Source organism: Ctenopharyngodon idella, chromosome 6 (assembly GCF_019924925.1).
Source record: "Ctenopharyngodon idella isolate HZGC_01 chromosome 6, HZGC01, whole genome shotgun sequence".
Classification (NCBI taxonomy): domain Eukaryota; kingdom Metazoa; phylum Chordata; class Actinopteri; order Cypriniformes; family Xenocyprididae; genus Ctenopharyngodon; species Ctenopharyngodon idella.
Window position 1 is genome coordinate 15,995,442 of NC_067225.1, and position 24,145 is coordinate 16,019,586.

The window sequence follows — 24,145 nt, forward strand, 5'->3', positions numbered from 1 at the left end:
TAACTTAAAAACCTTTAAAGACAGTCATACTGTGAGCTACGAGGCTGTTAATTGATAGCATTTGCTTCTGTTGAAGCCATCAGCCCGCATTATTTCATCTTAGTTTTAAAATAATCATGTTTAACAGTGAAATTTGTAGTGAAAAACTACATTACCCATGATGCTGTATATAAGATTCCACCAATCAGGTCGAAATAAGAAAAATCAAAATGTTGAAAAAAAAAAAAAAAAAAAAAAAATACTATTGATGCACATTTACTACATTTGATTTTATTAAAACTTTAGCTTCTTAACTTTCACTTTGCTTAGCTTACTTTTTGTTTAACAAATATTAAATTTTTTCCCCCCAAACAATAAATGGCAGACCCTCCTTTACTACTGGTCTAAAACGAAAATGTTACACAATTATATCCTATATAACAGACAAGTCTATGTGCCCATATTCGTCAAAAATGTAATATGCTAACTGTATAACTGTGCTTGTACATATTGTAAAAACACTTTTGCATAAATATGTGTTGCTACTGTCTAACTGGCTAAGAACACCACTTCATTTTTCTTTTACCCTGCATAGTTTTGTTCATGTTTTTTTTTTAGGATGTCACACAACTGTCCATGCTGGCATTTCTTTTGTAACAGATGCTTTTGGGGCATAATACCATAGTTTCCTTAATGGTGTTCGAATTGGTGGTAAATTCATATGAAATTTAGGTCATGAGTGATGACCCACTAGTTCTTACCCAGTGGTTTAAAATATTCTTCTAAAAAATGGATTCCAGTCACTGACAATGTCATGAATGAAAACTTTCAATTTCAATTACACTCTATCACTGCATGTAGAGTTTAAATATGTGGTTTAAAATACATTTGACACATCTTTATGGTAACAAAACTGATTTGCAAAACATCTTATTCCATTCCTTTAAATTGTGATCTGACATTACAAACAACAGTGAACAACAAAACCAGAAGAAAACAAAAAATGCAATTCAGGAATTCATTATTGTATTCTTATAAACAAGACAATTGCCTGTATCTATTATCAAACAACTAAAATCTCCACTAAAAGTGTTACGGTTTTCAACAACAAAAAGAAAAAATGCTTATAATCACTTCCTGATAAAATGAAAAGCATTCCAGCCAATTATGACATTATTATTGACCACATCCCTAGGTGTGCAAGTCCACCTCCCCACCATCTTTTTCTGTCTATTTTTTTTAACACCGGCAGTAACTTCACCCAAGAAGAATTCACCCTCTGTCTCTGGAATAATCCATATCGCGAGCGGGGGATTTACAGTATGTCTCACCATCACCCCACTTTATAAAGACCCAATGAACTATTTCTCCGTGATAAAATAACATGACCTTGCCTTTTCACTTTCTCTTTTAAAGAAGGTAAACATTTATTTTGTTCTTCGTATATGGTGTAATTTGTGTACGCACAGACCGAACATCCCTCCTGGAGTTTTAGTTCAACCTGCAGAATTTTAGGCAAAATGGCGACATTGTAACAGATGGAGGACGAAAAAAAGGACTGTAATCAAGTACCATGACAAACTTGCCCCATGTTATAGTGTCATTCTCTGGAAAGGTAGGTTTAAAGCTTACAAACGTTTTCCCTTGCTGGATGTGTGTTTGACCGTGTTGAGAAATGAGTGCGCGATGGGTACAGTGAGTCCTTGCATGGGAACAAGAGCTTAAATACACGGGCATCAGGTATGTCAACACGGTGCCAGTCACGAATCGTGCAAGCTAACATTTCACCCTTCCGCTGTCACGCTATTGCTCTGAATAGTATTGCATTTGGGGGAAAGTTGGACGCTCTTCTTCCATCTGAGGTTTCTCGTTTTCCCCCTGCAAAACACTTTATACACACTTTTACAAGGTGGGTGTCAGAATCGATTCAAAGCGATGTCAGTCACTGGATGAGACGAGCCGTTTTCCGTGTCAGCGGGGAGTTTGTGTCGCGGCCTCTAAGTCGCGGGTTTGACACTTGAAGAGCGAAGACGTGTTCAGACGCTCTTCTTGAAGGCGCTCGGCGCGACCTTGATTGGAGGGAATCTGTGCGCTACGCGTTTGCGCACCGCGGCAAACAAACATGCCGCCAGCCTATTGCTTTCACTTGTAAACCACAGTCGATCATTTTGAATGGTGCTTAAAAATAAGCCCTATGTGAAAGATTCTTGCATGCCCCCTGAACTTTTAATAGCTGTAAACGCACATTTTATAGTGTTTTCAAATGAAATAACAGCACTGATATGTGTGTGGCCTACTGTATGGCAGTAGACATCATTTTGATAAATCCTGCTTTACCTCCGTTAGTTCTGGACTTGCAGATGGACAAACTGTGTTTTACTGCATGATAACTTTTTGTGCTGAAAAATCCTGCTTTAAAGTCACCATGAAATCAAAATTGAAAAAAATCTTATATTGAAAATATGAAATACTGAAATATTGGAGTAGGCCTATTTATTATAAATAAATCATACGTGCACATCATCATCATTATTATTGTTTTTAATTCATGTCCCCCTCCTAATCTTTAATCAAAATAACTTCTCCCACTTTCAACAACAGCTCTTCTCTTCTCTGATGACATGTTCACTGGCGCGAGGGCGGGACAACCTGTCACTTGCATGAGTTTGCAGCAATAACAAACAACAAAAGCGATCCAATCAATTTCCGTCAAACAAAATCAAGTCCTGCTTACAATTTTTTTTTTGTTCCAGAAGCTGTTTCACTTGGATATATGACACAATAAGGAAGAAAAAGACTATCACATCTTTGGTTTCATGCCAACTTTCACCTTTTTTTTTTTTTTGCCCTAAAGCTCTTTGCCAACCTTGTCAAGATTCGGTATTTTCATTTGCTCACTAGTCCAATGTTAGACTTGAAAGCATGTGACTTGTCAGCCGTAACTCAGAGACTTTTTACCTACACATAAAATTTCACATTTGATAATATTTAATAAAATCTATAAATAAACTAAATAAATTCAATAATATCATAACAAAGATTGCAATTGGACTGTATATCAGCACTGCCGTGATTCAGCCATAAGCAAGACAATTAAACTAGGGATAGAAACAAGCAGTGAAAAAGAAAAGACTCCACACTCACGATGACACAATCTCCGCTCTGCACCACTCACATAATCTGGCCTTGAAAGCAGTTACCATGGTAAATACACAATACTAACATGAACTGTTAATGAAACATATGGACACTGCTCCTGATGAATAGAATGAACATCATACCTGCATGCTAATCCTTCCCAGCTAACATACGAAGTAGAAGTTACGTAATTTATTGGTACTTTTTGGTAATTTCATAACTTATTGACAACGTAACTATGACATTGCATGCTCATAATCTATTTTGCTCTTTGTGATATAAAATATAGTGCGCGCCGCCACATTTGCACATGCAATTGAAGATTGAGCTCTTCGAGCACAGTATAACATTTGATAGGACAGGAAAGTTTGTTTTTCTGAGGTGAGAGACTTTTTATTTTGTAACAAGTTACGAAAATAATGTTATAATAATGTCACTGACATATAGCTTGACAACATCTCATCTGACTGCAAATACTGAATCAGGAATGCGTTTTTCTGAGGCACTACTTACTTAAACTGCGTCTGACAGAAGAGTCAACAGCTTTCACGCAAGTCTTTCAAAATAAAAGTCTTGATTCTAGTGTTGTAGTACTTGATACCGGTCTTAAAGGTGCAATATGTAATATTTTCTGTCCGCTAGAGGTCGCTAGAGGCCTATTCAAAACAAAGGCGTAGCTTGATGACACCAAGTTTGAGCGCGGAATCTTGGGACATGTGGTCTTCACATCACAGCCGGTGGAAATAATCGGGATAGGACTCGGGAAGAAATCATGTTCATGGATGCGATTATTAACGTTACTGTAGTATGAAGCAGAGCAGGACGGAGTGTTGCGGGAGCTGAACGAGGCCGCTGGAGCGATTGCGCAACACACGCCTCACGAGCAGCGAAACTTTTATTATGCCACAGTCGCCGGCGCCGTTTCTGATTTTCCTGTCAAGAGTATGAGGTAACGCAGCTCTGTTTATCATATTAGATACATTTGAGTGTGTTGAAAATGTTATAACATTACTCTGTGCGTTTGCTTGGTGGCTGCTGTGAGACACTTGTTGCACACTGCAGTAAGCTAGATCGATTTTAGAATATAATAATAAATGCTGGATGGCTTGTGTTGATAAATGGTATGCAATTAATTTTAAAACGTATTGTATGATGGAGAAAATTCTGTATTACTGTTACTAAAAATAAAGCTGCATCTGATTATGCTATGTTAGCTGCTTCACAAAATAGTGTTTTTCTCTGAGGCATGGTAAAGCATGGTACTCGCAAAAAATCAAGAAAATTAGATTTAAACAATAAGACTAAACGTGTTGAGCTATATAATAACAATTAGTTTTCTGTCTATAAATGTAACCAAACAGTTGTTCCCTTGTCTATTAAAACATGTAATATATTAAAGCGTCTTTGGTTTTTTCCATGGTTTCTACAAAATAAAACCAGAAACCGAGGGTAATGCGGGTATGGCGCAATTGACAGGCGACTCCTCACATGTCCCGGAGCCTTGGTTAAAATTACAATTTTCTCACGATTTACAAATAGTTGCAAACATTTGGGATATTGTAAGTACTCAAGTGAACAAAATATATAACACTGGCCTAGTGGTTTTTGGATATTTTACTGCAAAATTCTTACATATTGCACCTTTAAGACTATTTTTTGAAGATCTTGGTCTTGTCTCGGTCTCAACCACATTTGTACTCGGTCTTGTCTCAGTCTCAGACTAAGAAGACTTGGGATTTTGTTTCAAGACCGGTCAAGACCACAACTGCGAGGATATCACTAAATTACCGGTGCATTGTCTGATATATTTATTAACATCATTATTGTGATTGGATATAAAACTTCTTGTCTTGGTCTCAACCCCTTAAAGTCTTGGTCTTGTCTTGGTCTCAACACACATTGGTCTTGGTCTTGACTTGGTCTCAGATTAGGTGGTCTTGACTACAACACTACTTGATTCAGAAAAAACAAAACAAAAAAAAACAAAAACGTTGCTGTTGTTTCTTTGACTGCACACTCCACGACCCACTCAAAACAATCTTGTGACCAACTTTTGGGTTGCGACCCACTAGTTGAAAAATAATGGTGTATGGCCTCCTTTTGCAGCCAGTTGTGGATTGTGAGCCATTCCTCTTGCAGAACAGTTGCCACTATGTGATGCTGGTGGAGGAAAATGTTTTCTGACTTGCTCCTCCAAAATACCCCAACTTGGCTCAAAAATATTTAGATCTAGTGACTATGCAGGCCATGGGAGATGTTCAACTTAACTTTTATGTTCATCAAACCATTCTGTCACAAGTCTTGCTGTGTGTATTGGTGCTTTATGTAAGGAATAATTGATGACGGGTCGTTGAATTCTTGGAAAATAATGCACACACCTCGGGTGTGCATTATTTTCTAAGAATTCAATGGCCCGGAGTCAGTTATTCTGCTTATACTATGGTTACCACACCTCAAGACACTGTTCCGATGTTGTATTTCTTGACATTTGTCAGGTTTTTGTCCTTAAAACACTATTGTGTGTGGGACTAATTTCTTAAGCATCTCATCCCAAGCCTCCGTTGCTAATTCCAAAACGTCATTTCAGAACTAGTAACGGAGGCTTGAGCCTTGATAGCAAAATAATATCGTTGATACAGTTATTAACACAGTTGAGAGAGAGAGAGAGAGAGTGAGTAAGCAGCATATGTGAATTAGCCTACCTGATCTATGCGTCTCTAACGGCAGCAGTGTCTCTACTAATAGCGAAACTATAAGTTTATCTCAAGAACCGCACAGTTATTACCTCGCAGGTGAGTCTTGTATCTTAAGTTGCTAAACTATTTTACCCTGATTAATTCGTCAGAGCAGCGCTGACCAAATGTTTCTGTGCAAGTGTGTGTCAGTACTATACAGTAACGTGAAAGAGAGAGAGAGCGCGCAAGAGAGTATTCGCTTTCAGGACACAATAAAACGTATTTTGTGGCAAAAACCATGGCAATAATTTGTCGTTTTCGTCCTATTGTTTACTTTATTTATTTGCTTGGTCAGTGTCGTTGTGGGTTTTGTTTCTTTTGTGGTTGTAGGCTGTAAGGACCTATTGAAATAACTGAAAACATTTGGCGAAGTGATATGGAACTGTAATGCGGTCAAGACCTGCTAGAACTACTTTAGCCATGTGTTTCCCTGAAAATAATTGCACACCTTAGAACGTTGGTCAACCAATCAGATTCGGCATTCAACAGCCCTGTAGTATAACATGCTGATACATGACACCCCTTCAGGGTACAATGTTTGAACGATTAGGTGCATGTGATCTTCCAGAATGGTTCGATAGACCTTGGCATTGACGCATCCATCAAGCACAGTAGGGAATGTCATGATATGGCAGCCCAAACCTTTCTCTGATTCACCCCCGTGCTTCACTCTGGCCTTGTAACAGTCCAGGTGTTAAGCCTCTTTTGGGCTTCTCCACACCGTAACCCACAGATGTGGGAAAGACAGTGAAGGTGGACTCATCTGAGAACAATACATGTTCCATATCTTCCACACCCCAATATTTCCACTGCTGGAACCATTAAAACCAATGTTTGGCATTGGCACAAGTGACCAAAGGTTTGGTTATAGCAGCTCGACCATGAATACTGACTCTGTGGAGCTCCCAACGTACAGTTTAGGTAGAAACAGCGGAGTCGAGGTGCACATTTAATTCTGCAGTGATTTGGGAAGCTGTGGTTTTATGTTTTTTGGATACAATCCGGGTTAGTACCCGGACATTCCTTTCAGACATCTTCCTGTTTCTTCGACAGTTACTCCTGTTGGATGCGGTTCCTACTTCGTGGTGGTATGCTGACATTACCCTGGATACCATAGCTCTCGATACACCACAAAGACTTGCTGTCCTGGTCACAGATGAGCCAGCGAGACTCGCACCAACAATTTGTCCTCTTTTGAACTCTGATATATCTCCTATTGTTGTGTGGATTGCAATATTTTATGTACAGCTGTGCTATTGTTCTGCTTATTCAGCCTTCACACTGCTCTTACTGATGAAATGTAAAATCAGTGAAGATTGGCCACCAGGCCACGCATATATAGGCATGAAACTACCAACGCTATTGGCCAGTGTTTCAGTCTCCAACCCCATATATATCTGCACACTTTGAACTCTGCTTGACCAATCAGAATAGAGGATTGGTACTACCTGTTATATAAACATATTTAATAGCAATGACAGTTTGGCTGGTTGCTTTGTAGTATGACCCAGGTTGTTTCTGTGTTGGTGTTTCTGTGGACTGTTATTGCTACTGTGTGACTGACCCCTGTATTGAGTTGCATAATTTTCTATTCTATCTAATCTATTTTTTTTTTTTTTCATATGCTTCAAGTACCCTTATTATGGATCATTAGTTCTTTGCAACTCTGTTTTCTCATTCTTAATTATCTAAGCATATGTTCACAATGAAGCTATTTTTACACACAATGATGATACAGATATTGATGCGTTGTTACCATAGACACTGGATAAAGACTTTAGCAGATTTAATGGTCATTTCCCCTTCAAAATCATGTAGAATGATCTTCAATTATAACAAATTACTTAATAATTTAATCAACAATTAAAAAAAAGCTTTTTTCTCTGCTTAGTTTTTGATAAATAAGAGGTAATGATTGTTTTACTGTACACCTACTTAAATATTGATTGGAGTTTTGTTATTAATTTACTTGTAGAGACTATGGAGTCTGTGTATGTCGGAATGAGCAATCTGTTCCTGGGTGAGAGATCAAATATAAATTGATGCTATAGACAACGATCATTACTTAGAAATATTTCACTCCTGAATCTAGCGATTGACCAATCAGTATCAAGAATACCAGAGAGCTATGTAATATTATAATGCACACATTAGACACCCCTGAAAGGCACAGACCTTTTTTTTTTTTTTTTCTGAGAAAACTTCCAGTTTATTCAAAGTTCATGACCAAATCCTGTCTCAGTCCATGTGTATTTTGAAAGTAGTCATCCTAATATAATGTAAACCGCAGTCTTAACAGAGATTTATGGGGAAAAAATCAGATTACTAAAGCTAAATGAAGAAGGTCAAGACCAGGAGCAGGGCTCAGGCACACGCAGACTGCAACGCGCACGCTCACAAATTCATAATCAAATCCTGTAAAGATAGATTACATAGCATGACTAAGTAAATTAAATACTTAATTTCACAAAAATTGATTATGTGTCACTCAGCAAGGTCAAATATTTGCACTGAGACGCATTTGTGGAATGTGCAGAATGATAAAAATCGGTCCCATCTTCCCTGTTTTTGCTTGGCTCTCAGCTCGCAGTGTTCTAAATGAAGACACAGGGGACTGTTTTAATGGAAGTACACTGGCCTGAATTAGCAAGCCAGCACTACTGCAGCTGGGCCGGAGAGATATTTCAGTAAGCTGTTGATCTAGCCAGAACATTGAGACCTGCATAAATCTATTAGTAGAAGAGGCCAAGAGAGAGAGAGAGAGGCCTATTTATCCTGTGCTATGCTATGACTATTAGCTGCTCATTCCATATCATTTAACCTCCAGCATGACCTCTCATTACAGCCACCAGACTCATTAGTGTATTACAATGTAACATGTTATATTACTTAAATGAGATGTTGACTTTTATGATTAAGGGCCTGAGTTTTGGTGATAGATAGATAGATAGATAGATAGATAGATAGATAGATAGATCACTATGTGGGTTACTATTTCTTAACTGCTCATAATTTAGTTATGTTGTCACACATATCCTGTTTAACCTCCTACTGTGACATATACACACACACATATATATATATATATAATATATATATATATATATATATATATATATATATATATATATATATATATATATATATATACACACACACACACACACACATACATACATACACCCCCGAAAGGGTGCTGTGGTATCTGGCACCAAGATGTTAGCAGCAGATCCTTTAAGTCCTGTATGTTGTGAGGTGGGGCCTCCATGGATCGGACTTGTTTGTGCAGCACATCCCACAGATGCTCGATTGGATTGAGATCTAGGGAATTTGGAGGCCAAGTCAACACCTCAAACTCACTGTTGTGCTCCTCAAAACATTCCTGAACCATTTTTGCTTTGTGGCAAGGTGGCATTATCCTGCTGAAAGAGGCCACAACCACCAGGGAATACCGTTTTCATGAAAGGGTGTACATGGTCTGCAACAATGCTTAGGTAGGTGGTACGTGTCAAAGTAACATCCACAGAGATGGCAGGACCCAAGGTTTCCCAGCAGAACATTGCCCAAAGCATCACACTGCCTCCGCCAGCTTGCCTTCTTCCCATAGTGGATCCCGATGCCATGTGTTCCCTAGGTAAGCGACGCACACGCACACGGCCATTAACGTGATGTAAAAGAAAATGTGATTCATCAGACCAGGCCACCTTCTTCAATTGCTCCGTGGTCCAGTTCTGATGCTCACGTTGTGTTATTCACTTCACCTGTCAGTGGTCATAATGTTATGCCTGATCGGTGAATATATATATATATATATATATAATGTTGTGTTTGGGTCATTTGGACCTGGAGAAGATATTCTTTCCCCCGAAAATGTTAGTTAATGTTATTGCATTGGACTAAAACTTACTGACTTTGCTCAGACAGGGTATAACTGATTGATTGTAGGCCCTTATTGATCAGGGCTGGATTTCCCGAAACCTTCTTAACTCTACGTTTTTCTTAAAGTATACCTTAAGCTGTACCTTAACGTTAATACGTGTTTCCCAAAACGGTCTTAGTTAAGTATACCTTCTGTAAGTCATTCGTTCCTAAGGTTGGTCTGGACCACTCTTCGCTATACCTTATCACTGTTTACAGTCTATACGAATATAATTCTGAAGTTGTAATACACCCAGTGTTCAATTAGGAAAAATGGCAAAGATTCACTGCTAAATTCAAATGTGCTTTGGCGCTGAGCTAGAGACAGACACGCTCAGTGCTTGTCATATATCACAACTATTCAGTGTTTTCAACCACATCAGGTTTGTTTTAGGTTTCAGACATTTAAATACACATTCAAATGAAGTACTAGGCTATATAAAAAATATTTATAAAATATTTTTATTTTAATAAACTATAAAAGACATTTATAGTTTGTTAAAATCAAATTCCATACACTGATGTCTATGGAAGCTACAATAATAATCCTTTCAATTATATAATTTGACAAAGTGTTTTATTCATATCAGATACACATTGTGTATGAAACAAAGTTTACAATAAATTTTCGTAATTCCAACAGCTCTGAATTGCGGTGCCAACTCATCTTGTGACAAAACACATTCACTTCCACATATTTTACAATCGGAATATATCATACAATTCATGATATAGTTAACAAGTTTGTGAATATTTTGAAAAAAGCAAAAAAAAAAAAAAGAAGCAAAAATGATATAAACGCAATAATACGTCTCCAGAATTAATACGTTCTAAAATAATGCTCTAAAATAATGGCCGCCTTAAACTCACGCTGGAGGCTCAGCTAGAATATAGAGCCCCCAGAATATAGATAAATTACAATATAGATTTAGTTTGCAATTTGGATTATTTTTATAAGATGCAATTTCTACTTCTGAAGTGCTTCTTTTATAAAGACCACCACTTTCCCACATAACACAGTGAAGCAGCCCTGCATAGAGTGAATTATCGTTTCTCGAGCCATTGATATCAACCAATTCAGCACCACCGCCATGGACAGCACCTGGTAACGTCGCACTTAAGAAAGGTTGATTCTAAGGTAGTTCGGGGAACACACCTAGAAAAGGTATATCTTCAGTTAAGGTATACCTTTAGAGTCTTCGTAGTGCGCTAAGAGACAATGTTTGTTCAAAAATAAATACAAAACCTGTCCTAATTGAAAGAAAATAAGTTGACAAAAAGATTGAAACCAATATTTGGTGATAATATAGCATAATGAGCGATTTACAAGCAATTTTTTAAAGGCCGGCCATTTTTGACCAGGAACTCCAAAGGTGTTACAAGGTTTTCAAAACAGCATAATGGATATTTATTTATTTATTTATTTAAATAATCATTTAGTGTCTTTTTATTTTCCCTCTGTAATTGCAATAATGAATGTTATGATAAATGGTGTAGAAATAAGAAGATTAAATACTGACAGAATTAGGATGGAAACGGCGAATGTAAGATTTGTGTCTTCGCTAATGTTGCTGGAAAGCTGGAGTGACAGCGCTCTGGCTGTCTGTACACAGCACCAGGGGTGTGTGTAATGTTCCAGATATTTGGTGGCATGTCTCAACACCTTGAGCTGAGGCACAGATGTGTGAACTGCTCTGATACTATAGCTGGGTGTGATCACCAGTCAAATTAAATCAGAGCTGTCAGTTACGCTTGTCAGAGGCATACTTCCCGTCAGCCTGGAAACCTGGCAACCTTCATCTTCCTCTAGCAACCCTCCAGAAAAAGGCCAAAAAAGGGGAATCTGGGTATAATGTTGTGTGAGCAAAACTGCCAAAATAATTTTGTGTAATTGGACAATGATCCAACAGAATCGAGATGATAGTGCGAAAAATGTTAACCTGTCTGCGTTCTGTATTCAAAAGATATCTTTGTCTCTGAAGTTTGTCTTGGGATGTGTGCCAAAATTATTTGACAGATGTGATTGTCACCGGTTAGTCTCGATCCAAGTTGAGAGCTTGCCTCTCTCTTAGCGCAATTCTCACAACTTTGAAACAGATATGGCATGGGTGCCCCGGCAGTCAGTTATCTACACCCTGGATAAGCAAATGAGAACACTTCTACCTATTAAAGACTTTATGAGGGAAGTTACACACGTAAAATCGTTCAGCTCACCAAATGCTACAGACTGCAGCTGCCTCAGGCTCCAGATCTCACACTGATGATGACTTCACCACTAGGGGCCAGAATTTGATCACTAATGCTCTGCAGGGTGCTAAACTTGGTTGCAGTTAAAGATATGAATGCCTCTCTCTGAAGATTCAGTTACTGCTCTGCCATTCATAGTCTGTTTTAAATAATCATAGTTGTATCGGTATGAAATGTTGGTCACAATATGACAGTGCTACTTAGTCTTAAGAACAGCTGAAAAATTCGTGGAAAATTACATTGTTGCTTGATTTTTTTTTTTTATTTATTATTATTTTTTTTTACTTCATGATAATAGGTAAATTGAACATATTTCAGTGAAATTACTTTAATACCACTCTTATTTGAAGTGTCTTATCGCAGGTTCTCGTATTAAAAAAAAGAAAAAAGGAAAGATGACTGCAGAGGAACACAATCCATCGGAACAGATGTGTTTGTAAGCGCCTACAAGAGATTCCAGAATCAATAGGACCAAGGCCGTAAGAATGTTCTATCGAACCTGAAGGGTGTCTCTTACTGAGTACCAATTAACCAAAATTAAATCCACTGTTTCTATTGATTGAAAGGGTAAAGGCAAAAGTTTGCCTGAGAATTAACTGTCAAGCCCCCAAAACCTTTTTCTTGCGAAATCCTTCAAGGTTGTGGTTCACCAATCTCATTAAATTTTCCAATTATTCCTGGAGTTGGATGTGATATTTTAGAGCTTTGAAAAGAGGTTGCAGGGTGATGTGCGATTATAGAGCATTTCTGTCAGGAAGAGATCACTGAATTATATGTGGTATTAAGAGACTAGATGAGAGTGTGTGAATGGTTTACCAGTGCAGACATTACATATAGTGATATTCTGCTTATTGATGTTAAACGTAAATTGTACAACAAAATTTTGAGTATGGAATACCTATTGTTTTATATATATATATATATATATATATATATATATATATATATATATATATATATATATATATATATAATATATAATTGATGTGTTATATTGATGCGTTGATATATATCATGCTTGAAAAAAAGTCTTTTACTTTTGTCCACAAACTCATATAAACAAACTTTTTAAAAAATATTAATTTTTCAAAAGTTTTTTTTTCATCTTTTTTTCTCTTTCTTTTTTAATTTATTTATGTATTTGTCTCTTTGTTTTTATGTAGATATTTTGTGCTATCTCGGATGTAGAAATGTCTGGACCAGATTGCCGGAGCCATCTGTTGGTCATCAGGGGTAGTTACCAGTAGGAAATACTGATACAGCCAGCTATTGGCTTAATTATTATTATTATTATTATTATTTTTATTATTATTATTATTATTATGGTCCCACTTTATATTAGTTGGCCTTAACTACTATGTACTTACATTTAAATTAATCATTTGATACAATGCACTTATTGTGTACATACATGTTTTTATATTGTACTTATATTTTTAAAAATACTTGCGTAATTAAATCTGTAATTAATTTCTGTAATTACATTTATAATTGCACTGTTGACTGTTGACCCTTACACCTTAACCTACCCTTAAACCTACCCAATACCACCAAATATGTCCCTAACTTTACCTGTGTCCCACCTCAATAGCAGCAAAAGTGCAATACAATATGAACACAATAATTGTACTTATTTTTTTATTTTTTTTGATGTAAGTACATAGTAGTTATGCCACCTAATATAAAGTGGGCGTATTATTATTATTATTATTATTATTGATTGATTGGAGACTTCATAGTTTTTTTTATATTTAAGTAAATATTATCCTTACTTTACACTTTTGTGTGGCTAAAGAGAACCACAGTTCAATTTCAAATTGTGCAGAAAGTCATATTAAGTTGTTATGCTGAGTCCCACTTGCAAACAGATTCCATAAAAATGAATAGATGCTTTAAAAATCTATTCACAATTGATATGTTTACATATGTTCTGAAATGCAATGCATGTTTACACCATGCCTGTTTGTTTGTCTAGTTCAGTAGAATTTTTTAAAGAGATTGTCTTATCTCTTGTTTATCAAATGCCACATTTTGTTACGTTTTTGGTTTGGTCGGCTGCATTTTGACTTCATTGAGTGCAACTGGACAGTGCACCAAGGAAAGTGGCTTCGGTGCCCTGATGTTGATAAGAGCACATTAATTGGAATAAAGAAGGAGGGCCTCTCCTTCTGTCTTTTGTATACATTTACTGTTATACTCATTAGCTTCCCGTCGTCTCCCAGCTAGCATCTTCTTTACAGCCCGCCGGGAGTCTCTCGGGAGGTTATTTACATCTCTCCATGGGGCCTCTCTCAGGCTACCAAGCACACCCCCTACCTCTCCTTCTGCACGCATGCAGCCTCCTCTTTGATATGTTTGGGAGTTGCTCTGATTGAGTGGGGCTCTGGTGTTAATGACCAGTCTGGATGCAGCTCCGCCCCCTCATTCAGCTTTAATAGATGCCATTGACAAGCAGCAGGGACTGATAAAAATGTGATGATTTTTTAATATCCTAAGGGAGCCTGTTCAGGGGGAGATGGACCACAAAGTACAAGCTTTTCTTTATGCTGTTAAGAATAGGTCGTTTTTTCTATTAGCAGAATGTTATTTTAGATTAAGTTTTGGTTAAACAAAAGTCAGTTTGAGTGTGTTTACATCCGTCAGTTTAGTCCTGATTTAGATAGGAATCCTCTGCCACTATTTGCCCTTTTTTCACTTTTATTATGTTGCTCATGTCTTAGCTTGCACGGCACATTACGTTTTACGAAAAGGTAATAAAAGTTGTTTCATCCCGAAACCCGCGGCGCTTGACATTTCTCCAAATTTAAGCATATTGATGTCTGCTCGCTTAGACCCGATCCCGTCCTCAGCGTGTAGACAAGCGTTGACACTGACATGCTTTCATCTGATTGGTCACGTGTCTTCAGCAAAGCGGCAGTGACAAAGTTAGCTTTTTTCTTTCACACTACTCAAGCAAGACAGATGTATGTGAGTCTGCCCTCGATCACAGCGGCAGATACGTACCCGTGCAGCCCACCGTATTTAAATCAGATCTCCAGTAATCATCACATTTCACATAAAGAAAAATCAACGCTGTACAACAGCTGAAAAAGCACCTGCAACTCATGACCTGAGAAGAAGAATATTTCATGGCTTATTGCTTTCATATTTTACACAGGATAAAGTGCAACAATCAATGTTTATTTTTCATCAAGAGATGTGTTGCCATGTAAAAGTACCAGAATGATGCAACTGCCAGAAAACTTTCGCCCCCTTCTTTACGTGACAAACTCTTTGCATCATTCTTTAATGTGAGAGAGGCTACTGGTTTAAAGGCCTGTCGACCTGCGCTACTTCTCACCCACTGCCCAGCTCACGATAAGAGCGCCCTCATTAAAACTGAAACCCCAGACCTGCTCAGCTTTTTTTCTTGCTCTCTTACTCCCTTTTTAAAAAAGAGAAGTTTTAAACTGACAAAGCCACGGGAAATCCCCATCAGACATCCCTCCCTTAATCCGTCTAATTTTGAAAGGTATTGTTTAAGGCTTCAAAGTTTATATGGTTTAATCCTCCTCTAACACTACAGGGCAGCAAATGAGGCCATGTCAGCAGCTCTGGCACCACTAATCTACTTCACACAACAGAAAATCCTCCTTCTAGATAAGGTTGCATAGGTTTCCTGTGAACTCGCCTTTTGATGTTCCTTACCTGCTATTGAACATGACTTCTGTCTTAACCCAACTGTCACTCACTCCCTGTCCCCTTTTATCATGCCCAGTGACCCCCCTTTCCCCTCTCCCCATTCCTAAATCTACCATCAGGAGGAGCAGCCATTTCACTTGCTCTATTTTAGGAAAGAGTATTGAGGAGAGATGCGTGATTGAGTCTTTGAGTACGTGTTGGCACTCTTTTAATTTGGGTTGAGGAAGGATGCGTTCTTTTTTTTTTTAAATCCAGAGCCAAATTTGTGTGGACCAGAGTTACAGAGTTGCAACGTTGCATCATCTTGGCTATGAATGGCAACCCCTTGGAAAATGCAACTTTTGCAGTGCTGTGGCAACCAATACCTTAGAGTTGGCAGCCTTGGCTCCTGGTTAAGCAGCGGTTTGTTAGACACAGAGGGAGATATCGCTAAGGTAGCTGCCCCTGCGCTCTGTGGAGATTGTGTATTGAAGCAGATTTATTGCTGAGCTCTCAATTTCCACACAGCGTTCAAAAGAAATTGGATTCTTGCCACTCTCTGCGTATCGTAGTTTCTTTTCCAAACGATGGGGAAAGAGGGGGGAAAAACAAAATCAAAAACTGTCAAGTGTTGTAATGTATGGTACCTGTATTGTGTGCAACACATGATAGCTATCCGACATATATTTGCTTTCCTATAACTCAGTCACACTGTAAAACTCAATAAGTTCAGAAAACTGGAAACTTAATACCTCAACTAACTCATTTTTTTAAGTTAGTAGAACTTAAAATTTTTGTGACAAGTGGGACGGGGCCAAGAGTCATGGAAGCGGTGTGGTGCACAGGTGTCTCTCATTAGAAATCACGTCACCGGCATCCCACAGTTCTCAGCCTCGCCTAACTCATCATAATGTTAATTACATACAGTTAATTTACATAAACATCACATTCAGATCTTGGTTAAATGTTAGATAGCAAATAACACATGCTATTATAACTATCAAAGAGACTGTCATTATATACTTCCATGTATATAATCAAACAACAGACAGTATATAGTCTTAAAAGTTTTGCAGTCCATCCTCAACCTAACCACAGGCTCTAATCTTCACCAAAATGGTATCCCATACAAAACTAACACAACAGAACCCCCTGTAAATCCCAACAGAACACAACATTAAACAGTGACTTATGTCTCCCTATGTTAATCTAGTGCAAAAACACACACAATAACGCTTAATTTCAACATTTATTTATACAGTCTGACACAAAGCATGCTGGGAATTAGAAATCTGCTGCAACTCAACTCAATCATATTACATTTTAAGTTCACACAACTTTTTTCTATTAAGTGTAATGAACTTTCATTATTATTTGAGTGAAACAAACTCATTTCATTTAATTAATTTCACTGTTTGGTTTTACAGTGCAGTAAAGCGGCTTTGTTTATGTGGAAAGGTTAGGTTAAAGGGTCATGTTTTAAATGTTCCATATTAAACATTAACATTTGTGATTTGATTGTAACTGTGCATGTACTGATGTAATAGGCATTTTGGTTGACTACCTGCTGTACGGTGTGATGATTAAATAGTTAGACTAACTGAGATCTCTAAAATCATTTTACAAATAATTTATTTAATTATTAATCAAAATATAATATGAAATTCCTAAATGTATGAGCGTTCTCTTGCAAAAAGTAAATAAATAAATCTTTCCCAAAACATGTCTTGTCCCGTCAGCTGCATGTGCTGTGAAACCCAGCAAGAGTTTCCTCCTGTCACTGCTGCTCTGTGTGTTAAGGACACTGTTTGAGTTGATCTCAACGCTTTTCCTCAACATGGCAAGAGAAGAAGAGAAAGACAGGCTCTCCTCAGTCTCTGTGAGGTGTCAGGTTGAATAGCTACCTGTTTGTTTGCTCACAGCTGAGCTTTGTTAGTCTCTCACACTTGAGAGGCGGCTTCATAAATTCACAGTGTGTCAAACAAATCAATAACTCCCATTAACCGAGGAAGATTCTCTGCTCTGTACTTGAGGGGCCATGGCCTCTCTTCTTTGTTTAGAAGTTTTTTTTTTTTTTTCTGTGATAGAGGAAGAGAGGATGGGGGAAAAGAAGGACAGGTAAAAGAAAGAAAGAGAGAGAGAGAGTAATAGATAAAGTGAAATAGAGTTGGGCATGTTGCCGATTCACATAAACAGTTAACTGCTCTGAATGACTTCTCCCACCTGGCCTTTCCGACTTTTGTTGTAGTCCTCTCTTTTAAAGGAAGAGTCTGAAGGAAATATGAGAGGTTTCACAGCTTCATCCAACTGAATGAGTCTGAAGTGTTTGGGTAATCAATTTCTGTCACGTAGCTTGAATGCGTTAGGAAAAAATACAGAAGGAAAATGCAATATAGGTCTGTGCCTTCACCCTACTTTAAGAAGTTATTTTTTAATAGAGATTAATTTGAGTTCTGTGAATGTGACTCATATTTATAGAACATACTTTATGGTTCTCTGCATTTGTAGTGCACCATATAATTGTATTCTTAAAACATACACTTCCAACTTTTGGCCTTTTGTCACCAACATACCAGTCTAGTAGGTGGAAAAAAAAAAAAAGTTAAAGACACCCATATGGAAAATAGCAAGTAGTTTGTGTTCTCCTATGATTAATAAATATCCAAGAAAAGTTTACCTTCTGGGTTTCTAGAATAATGTGTAATGATAATATGCAATTATCACCTCTTATTTTTTCAGCAGTAACCTCAAGATGAGGTGCAACTCGAGTGTTAGAACAAGTGCTGATGGAAAGAATAAGGGCTGAGAGAAAGAGAGAGAGAGAGCACATGACATATGTGTGTCGTGTAAGTGTTAAGTGCTCTTTTACTTGTGCAGTTAATTTAGACTGATCACAGGGGGACCTCCTCTGATTCATTGTTGTTTGTGAATTCAAACATGTTCATTACTGAGCATATTTCAAGGAGGGAAGAAAGCGAGTTAGAGCGAGATTGAGAAAAAGAGCTAATCGCTTCAGATTGATCTCCGCGCAGAGCGTAAATGTATTTAAGCTCATAATCCTTGTAAATAGCTTCCAGCAAGGCAAAGGCAGCCTTTTAACATTGACTAAATGAAGTAAATAGAAGCGAATGAATTTTTAAAAGACGCATTGCAGTTGAACCCTGTTTGTTATGTATGGAACAGATCAGTGTGGAAACTGGAAGCTAATGAGGCCTGTAAATTTAAAGCTAAAATCATATTCTGAGGCTTTGCCACCCTGCTGTTTAGGGGTTTGCAGCGAAGTTCGTTTTTAAATGCAGAGCGTCTGTTCTCCCTCCGAAAGCCCCTCACACCCCAACAGATGGAGAGAATATGGAGCTCGGAAGGTTTACCTAGGAGGTGGTAACAGTGAAGCCACTCATTAACACTGAATTTAACACTTCGTTAGCAACGCGGCTTCCTGTTGAGAGCAGCTAGTGCTGAATGTCAAATCCTCAGAGCATACACTGTGGCCTAGCAGGACAACAGCAAGCCTGGGCCCCTTTAACACACCCTTTAAACACAGTCCTGTTGTCCCACAGGTTTGCTGGTGTCGAGCTGTTTAAAACCATCAAATATAATTAGATCGGCTGATGACACCTGAGGTATATTTCTCTGGCTAGCCATGAACGGGAGCGTTTCTACCTGAGTGTGTGTATGTGTGTCTATCTCTCTGTGTATGTTTGTGCAGTGTGCCAATTTGTCAGGTTTGAAGCAACAACAGTCTCGTGCTGGGATGTGCTTTGGCACCATCAGAGAGTGATAAGACAGAATAATATGATCTTATTGGTGGTGTGCTTTGTTCCCATGGAAATTGGTCAATTTTAGCAGACGGCTGAGAACTTTGGTGGGAGAAACAGGAAGGTTAGATCCCAGAGGTGCATTCACATAATTAAGCTTCCTCACCAGGACTTCCAGGGCTAACATTGGGGTGTGTTGTGAAAAGAAGTGGTGACAGTGGGTGTTTGGGACTCATATTGTGGCAAAAAAAAAAAAAAAGACGGCCATCTTCTTTAGGACACTATTAGTACATTTTAGAGAGCCCTAAATTCTTTGATGCTCCCTATATTCAGGATCTATGAATTTATATAAAAAAAATACATGAATATGTAAATTATTACATGAATGAACTCTTTTATGATGATGTTTTCAATTTCTGAATTAAAAATCATTGAAACAACTGTCCTTATATCATAATGAATTGTAAAATTTTAACAGACCTGCTTAACTGCTTATTAATATTTGAATTTATTTTAAGCAGCAAAGGTATGTGGTGCAGCCTACAAGGTCATGTGCTCCAAACAACATTCAGAAATATGCAGGAAAAAAAAATGCAACAGGAAATGATATCATAGAGAGGTCCTTCTTAATGAATTTTATTGATATTTATTATCTTGAAAAATATATTTTAATACATTTCTTTATTATTATTATTATTTTCACTAAATTGAAGTATTTCTTGAAAAGTTTAAAACAAACATGAATACAAATAGTACTTGTCTAAGAACTTGGCACATGTATTTTTTCCTTTTCTTTATCAAGGACACAGCCCACCATGTCTTTGACCCTTATAAGGAGATGCGAATTTGAAACTGATCACTGATCTCTCTTTCACAGATCGTGTTGTCTCCGTTATGGCAGCAGTAAAAGAGAGCACAGAGGAAGACAAAGAGGTAGAATCTTCCTCTGACACTCAAGAGTTGACAAGCACATCTTCTCCCAACAACAACAATAACAGCTTGGATCCACCAGAGCCCCTGCCCTTGGACAGTCACCAAAACCCTTTAAATGGAGTCCAGCCGAACCCATTTGTCTGTGGTAGCGTCCCTGCTGCCCCCAGCACAAACGACTCATTGCCTTCAGGAGCACTTGTTAATGGAGCTGCTTCACACTGTACCTCAGAGGAGTCCTGCGTCCACAACAAAGACATGTCCCCTCTGCCCGGGACAGACACTAGCCCTGAGGTGTTACCGCCTCCCAGTGAGCTTCAATCAGACACCCGGCAGAAAGCAGAAGGGTGCGCCCTAAAAGTGCAGCCCGCACGGGCCTCATCTGAATCAAACAACAGTGACGGTGAGGCCCCCCTAGATGTGCTGGTGGGGGAAGGCTTGGATAACAGGCCAATCAGCCGACTGTTGGCTAGAAAGGGAATCAAAGCAGGGTGCTTATGGGACTTTGATTCTGAGTTGTCAGAGAGTTCTTCTGATGACTGTGATGGTCTAACTTGGGGCCTGCAGGAGAAGTTCATGCGGATACTGCTGAAAAGCAGTGTAGCAGGTGATGGGGTAAGAACAAAGGTGGAGATTGATGGAGCTCCACCTGCCAACCAAAGACGGAGGATGCGTAAAAATCGTGCCATGGAGAGGGCTGACACTGGAGGACAGGTTTATGATGGCTTTGATTACGCATCCCAGAATTCCCTGTCTGCCGAAGAATCCGATTTTGAGTCGTCCATTAACAAAGAACATGCCTTCAGGAAAGAGCCGGAAAGTTTGAAAGCATATGCCGGCTTGCGCCTGGAGAAATTCTGCGACAAGTCAGCTGCCATGAAGGAGCTAATTTCAAGCGAGAAGGAAGAGAGATGTGATGAAGGCGGCAGCGACGTAGAAACAAACACCTACATGGGTGAAAAATCGGCACGGTTAAAGACAGAGACAAAAACAGGCGAAGAGCCGTCCTTCTTCCCATGTTCAAAGTGCAATGATAATTTCAAGGAGAAGAGGCATTTGCATAGGCATATGATGTATCATTTAGATAGGAATAAAAAGGTGAGACAAGAACACGTTCCCCGACCCTTTATATGTAGAGAGTGTGGGCGTTCATTCCGAGACCTAACCTCTCTGCAAAAGCACATTATAATCCACCAGGTGCGGAGGGAGAGGCTGATGGAGGAGATTAAAGGTTTCAGTAAGATAGATGTCGAGGGAAGAAGAGCTTGCCTTCAGTGTCCCCAGTGTGTCTTTGGAACGAAATGCCCCAAAACTTTCGTCCATCATGGCAAAACTAATGAGAAGGAGAAGTTGTCTTATAGCTGTGAGGAATGTGATCACATGACTACGACTGCAATGGAGGCACATGAGTGTACAGCTCACCACAACACATGTGGCAAGACTGGCAACTCTTTTGTATGTCAAAGTTGCACATTTACAAGTACGAATAGATATAGCTTCAGAAAGCATGTGGAGCTCATCCACGGGCAGCCGTATTATGAGAGTTATGAAGCTCAACCACACCGCAGTATGGATGATCACATAAAAGCTTTGTTTGACCAACCTAAAACCAAGGACTCATCTTTACTGATGCCAAAGATTCAAAGCACAGAGAAGCGGTCTGTTAGGGACAGAGGTGAGCTGCCCTTTAGGCCCAATGGCTCAGCTGACCTTAATGTGAGAAGCAAAGAAACACAAAAAGCCTGTGACGGTTTCAGCTCCTCGCTGATCAAATGGAGCCCTGGCAGCCCAGCAAACAAGCTGTCACCATTCTCACTGAGAAGTGACAAGCCAAGCAAATTATCCCCTCTGCCTACAGAGAAAATAGACGTGACAACAGGTCTCCCGTATGTCGAAGAAGACAATCAAGAATATGAAAGCGCTGTCTCAGAAAAGAGGACAAAATATCTTTCCAGCTTTGACGTACATCTTACAACGAAAACAGAGATCGTGAGTAAAGCAGCCTGTCTGAACCCTGGCACTGAGAGCCGTCCCAAAGATCCTTCAACTGGCAGTACTTTAGCGCTGCAACCGCTGAGGCACAAAATGCCGTCGAAAAGAAAAATGTCTATCCCATATCGCAACACCCATGCCAATATTCCTCATGTGCGTCTTCCAAAATGTGAGCCTGAGTCTCCACAATGGGACCCTAGTACACCACAAGAGGGAGATGACAATGAAGGTGCTCAGGATTTCAGCGACTGCACCAAAGATCAGTTTTATAGCAATACCCCCAGTGATTATTTCATCCCACTCAACAACAACATTCTGGACTATTCCAATCTTACTAATCCAGACAATAGCAGAGTGGACGACAGTGATGATATTTGTACATTTATAGTGAAGGAGGAGTGTATTGAGAGTATAATAAGTGAGGATAACCCTGATCAGGTTGTTTATCAGCAAAACGATCCTTATGCAGAGTATATTGTCAACCCTTTGTCTATGGTGGGCAGGAAGTGCTGTCCCTACTGCCCCGCAGTGTTTGAGTCTGGGGTGGGCTTGTCTAACCATGTGAGAGGACACTTACATAGGGTTGGGCTGAGTTATGATGCTCGTCACGTGGTGTCACCTGAGCAAGTGGCATCTCAGGACCGCCAGCCTCGCATACGCAGAAAAATTCCCTCAGTGAATCGCAGAATCAGAAAAGGTGATTATTGTTCACCTTTCCTTGTTCAAGTCATTGTGATTTTAGATAATGCTCTCAAACTAAAATCACACATGCATAACTTATATTTATGTATGTGTACAAACATTTCTACATGTTACCTAATTTAAAGTAATTATGTGCTTTCATCATGGCAGATAAGCCAGAGTCTAAAACCGAGCACACCTGTCCGCTGTGCCTGGGCTGGTTTGACACTAAGACCGGCCTCTCCAATCATGTGCGGGGTCACCTGAAGCGGATTGGCAAGCCTATTTCGGGCGCTAGCAAGTCACCTCTCTGCATTCTGACAGAACTTCTTCAGGATGAGGAGGAGTACAGGAACATTATGAGGGTGTTTGGTTCCAGACCACACTTATCAAAACCTTTTGTCTCTCAAAAGTTTGCCAGCAGCGATGGACTGTTTCTTACATCCTCTGGCATTCCCATGAAGATCCATCATGCCACTGGCACACCAGACCAAGAGCAATGGACTATGATCAGGTCCCCCCAGGTCGACAGGGAGAGGAAGAGGGCCTATGAGGTCCGATCTAGCACTTTAGAGGATCTTCTGGGAAATACGAAAGTGGAGCAGGAAGTGGAGGATGAGGATGCCAGTACTCCTTTGACCATCTCCTACACTAGTGGCAGTATACCCAGATCGCCATCTGTGAAGCTGGATCCTACCTGGAGCCAAGGTTAGGAACCACACAATCACTCAATCGTGTCATTTGCTGTTATCCAGAAAACAAATTGAATATTAATATACATAGGGAAGCCTATTTTATATCAGCCTCTGAAATTCAGAATTAAGATGAAAAAGTTTTTGACACCGATATGTGTTTCTTTTAGTAAGGTTCAGTAAAGTGCCTTTATTTAAAATTTGAAGACCTTAGTAGTCTCTCGATGAAGAAATGGCCCTCAACCATTAATGATGAAGCATTTCATTTCTAATTATGTGTTTTCTCACCAACAGCTTACATTTGTGTAAGTGTCTCTGAGATATAGGTGAACAGGTTAATAATTAGACCCCCAGTCAGTGACAGAATTTTTTTTTTCTCAACCAAAATACATAAAGTTGGTTAGCTTTATGTGTT

At 39.0% G+C, this 24,145-nt stretch overlaps 1 protein-coding gene across 2 annotated transcripts in view; it reads left to right on the forward strand.

Annotated features, from left to right (window-relative positions):
• Positions 1 to 1,048: 1,048 nt before the first annotated feature.
• Positions 1,049 to 24,145, forward strand: part of znf644b (zinc finger protein 644b) — a 30,364-nt gene continuing 7,267 nt past the window's right edge. Inside the window, exons 1-3 of one of the 2 annotated variants that reach the window (XM_051897517.1) lie at positions 1,049 to 1,594; positions 20,313 to 23,054; positions 23,210 to 23,746. In XM_051897517.1, the coding sequence (XP_051753477.1) occupies positions 20,330 to 23,054; positions 23,210 to 23,746 (3,262 nt within the window). In that variant the 5' untranslated portion in view covers positions 1,049 to 1,594; positions 20,313 to 20,329. Of the gene's footprint in view, positions 1,595 to 20,312; positions 23,747 to 24,145 lie in introns of those variants that run through there. The other variant, XM_051897518.1, reaches the window with a different exon arrangement.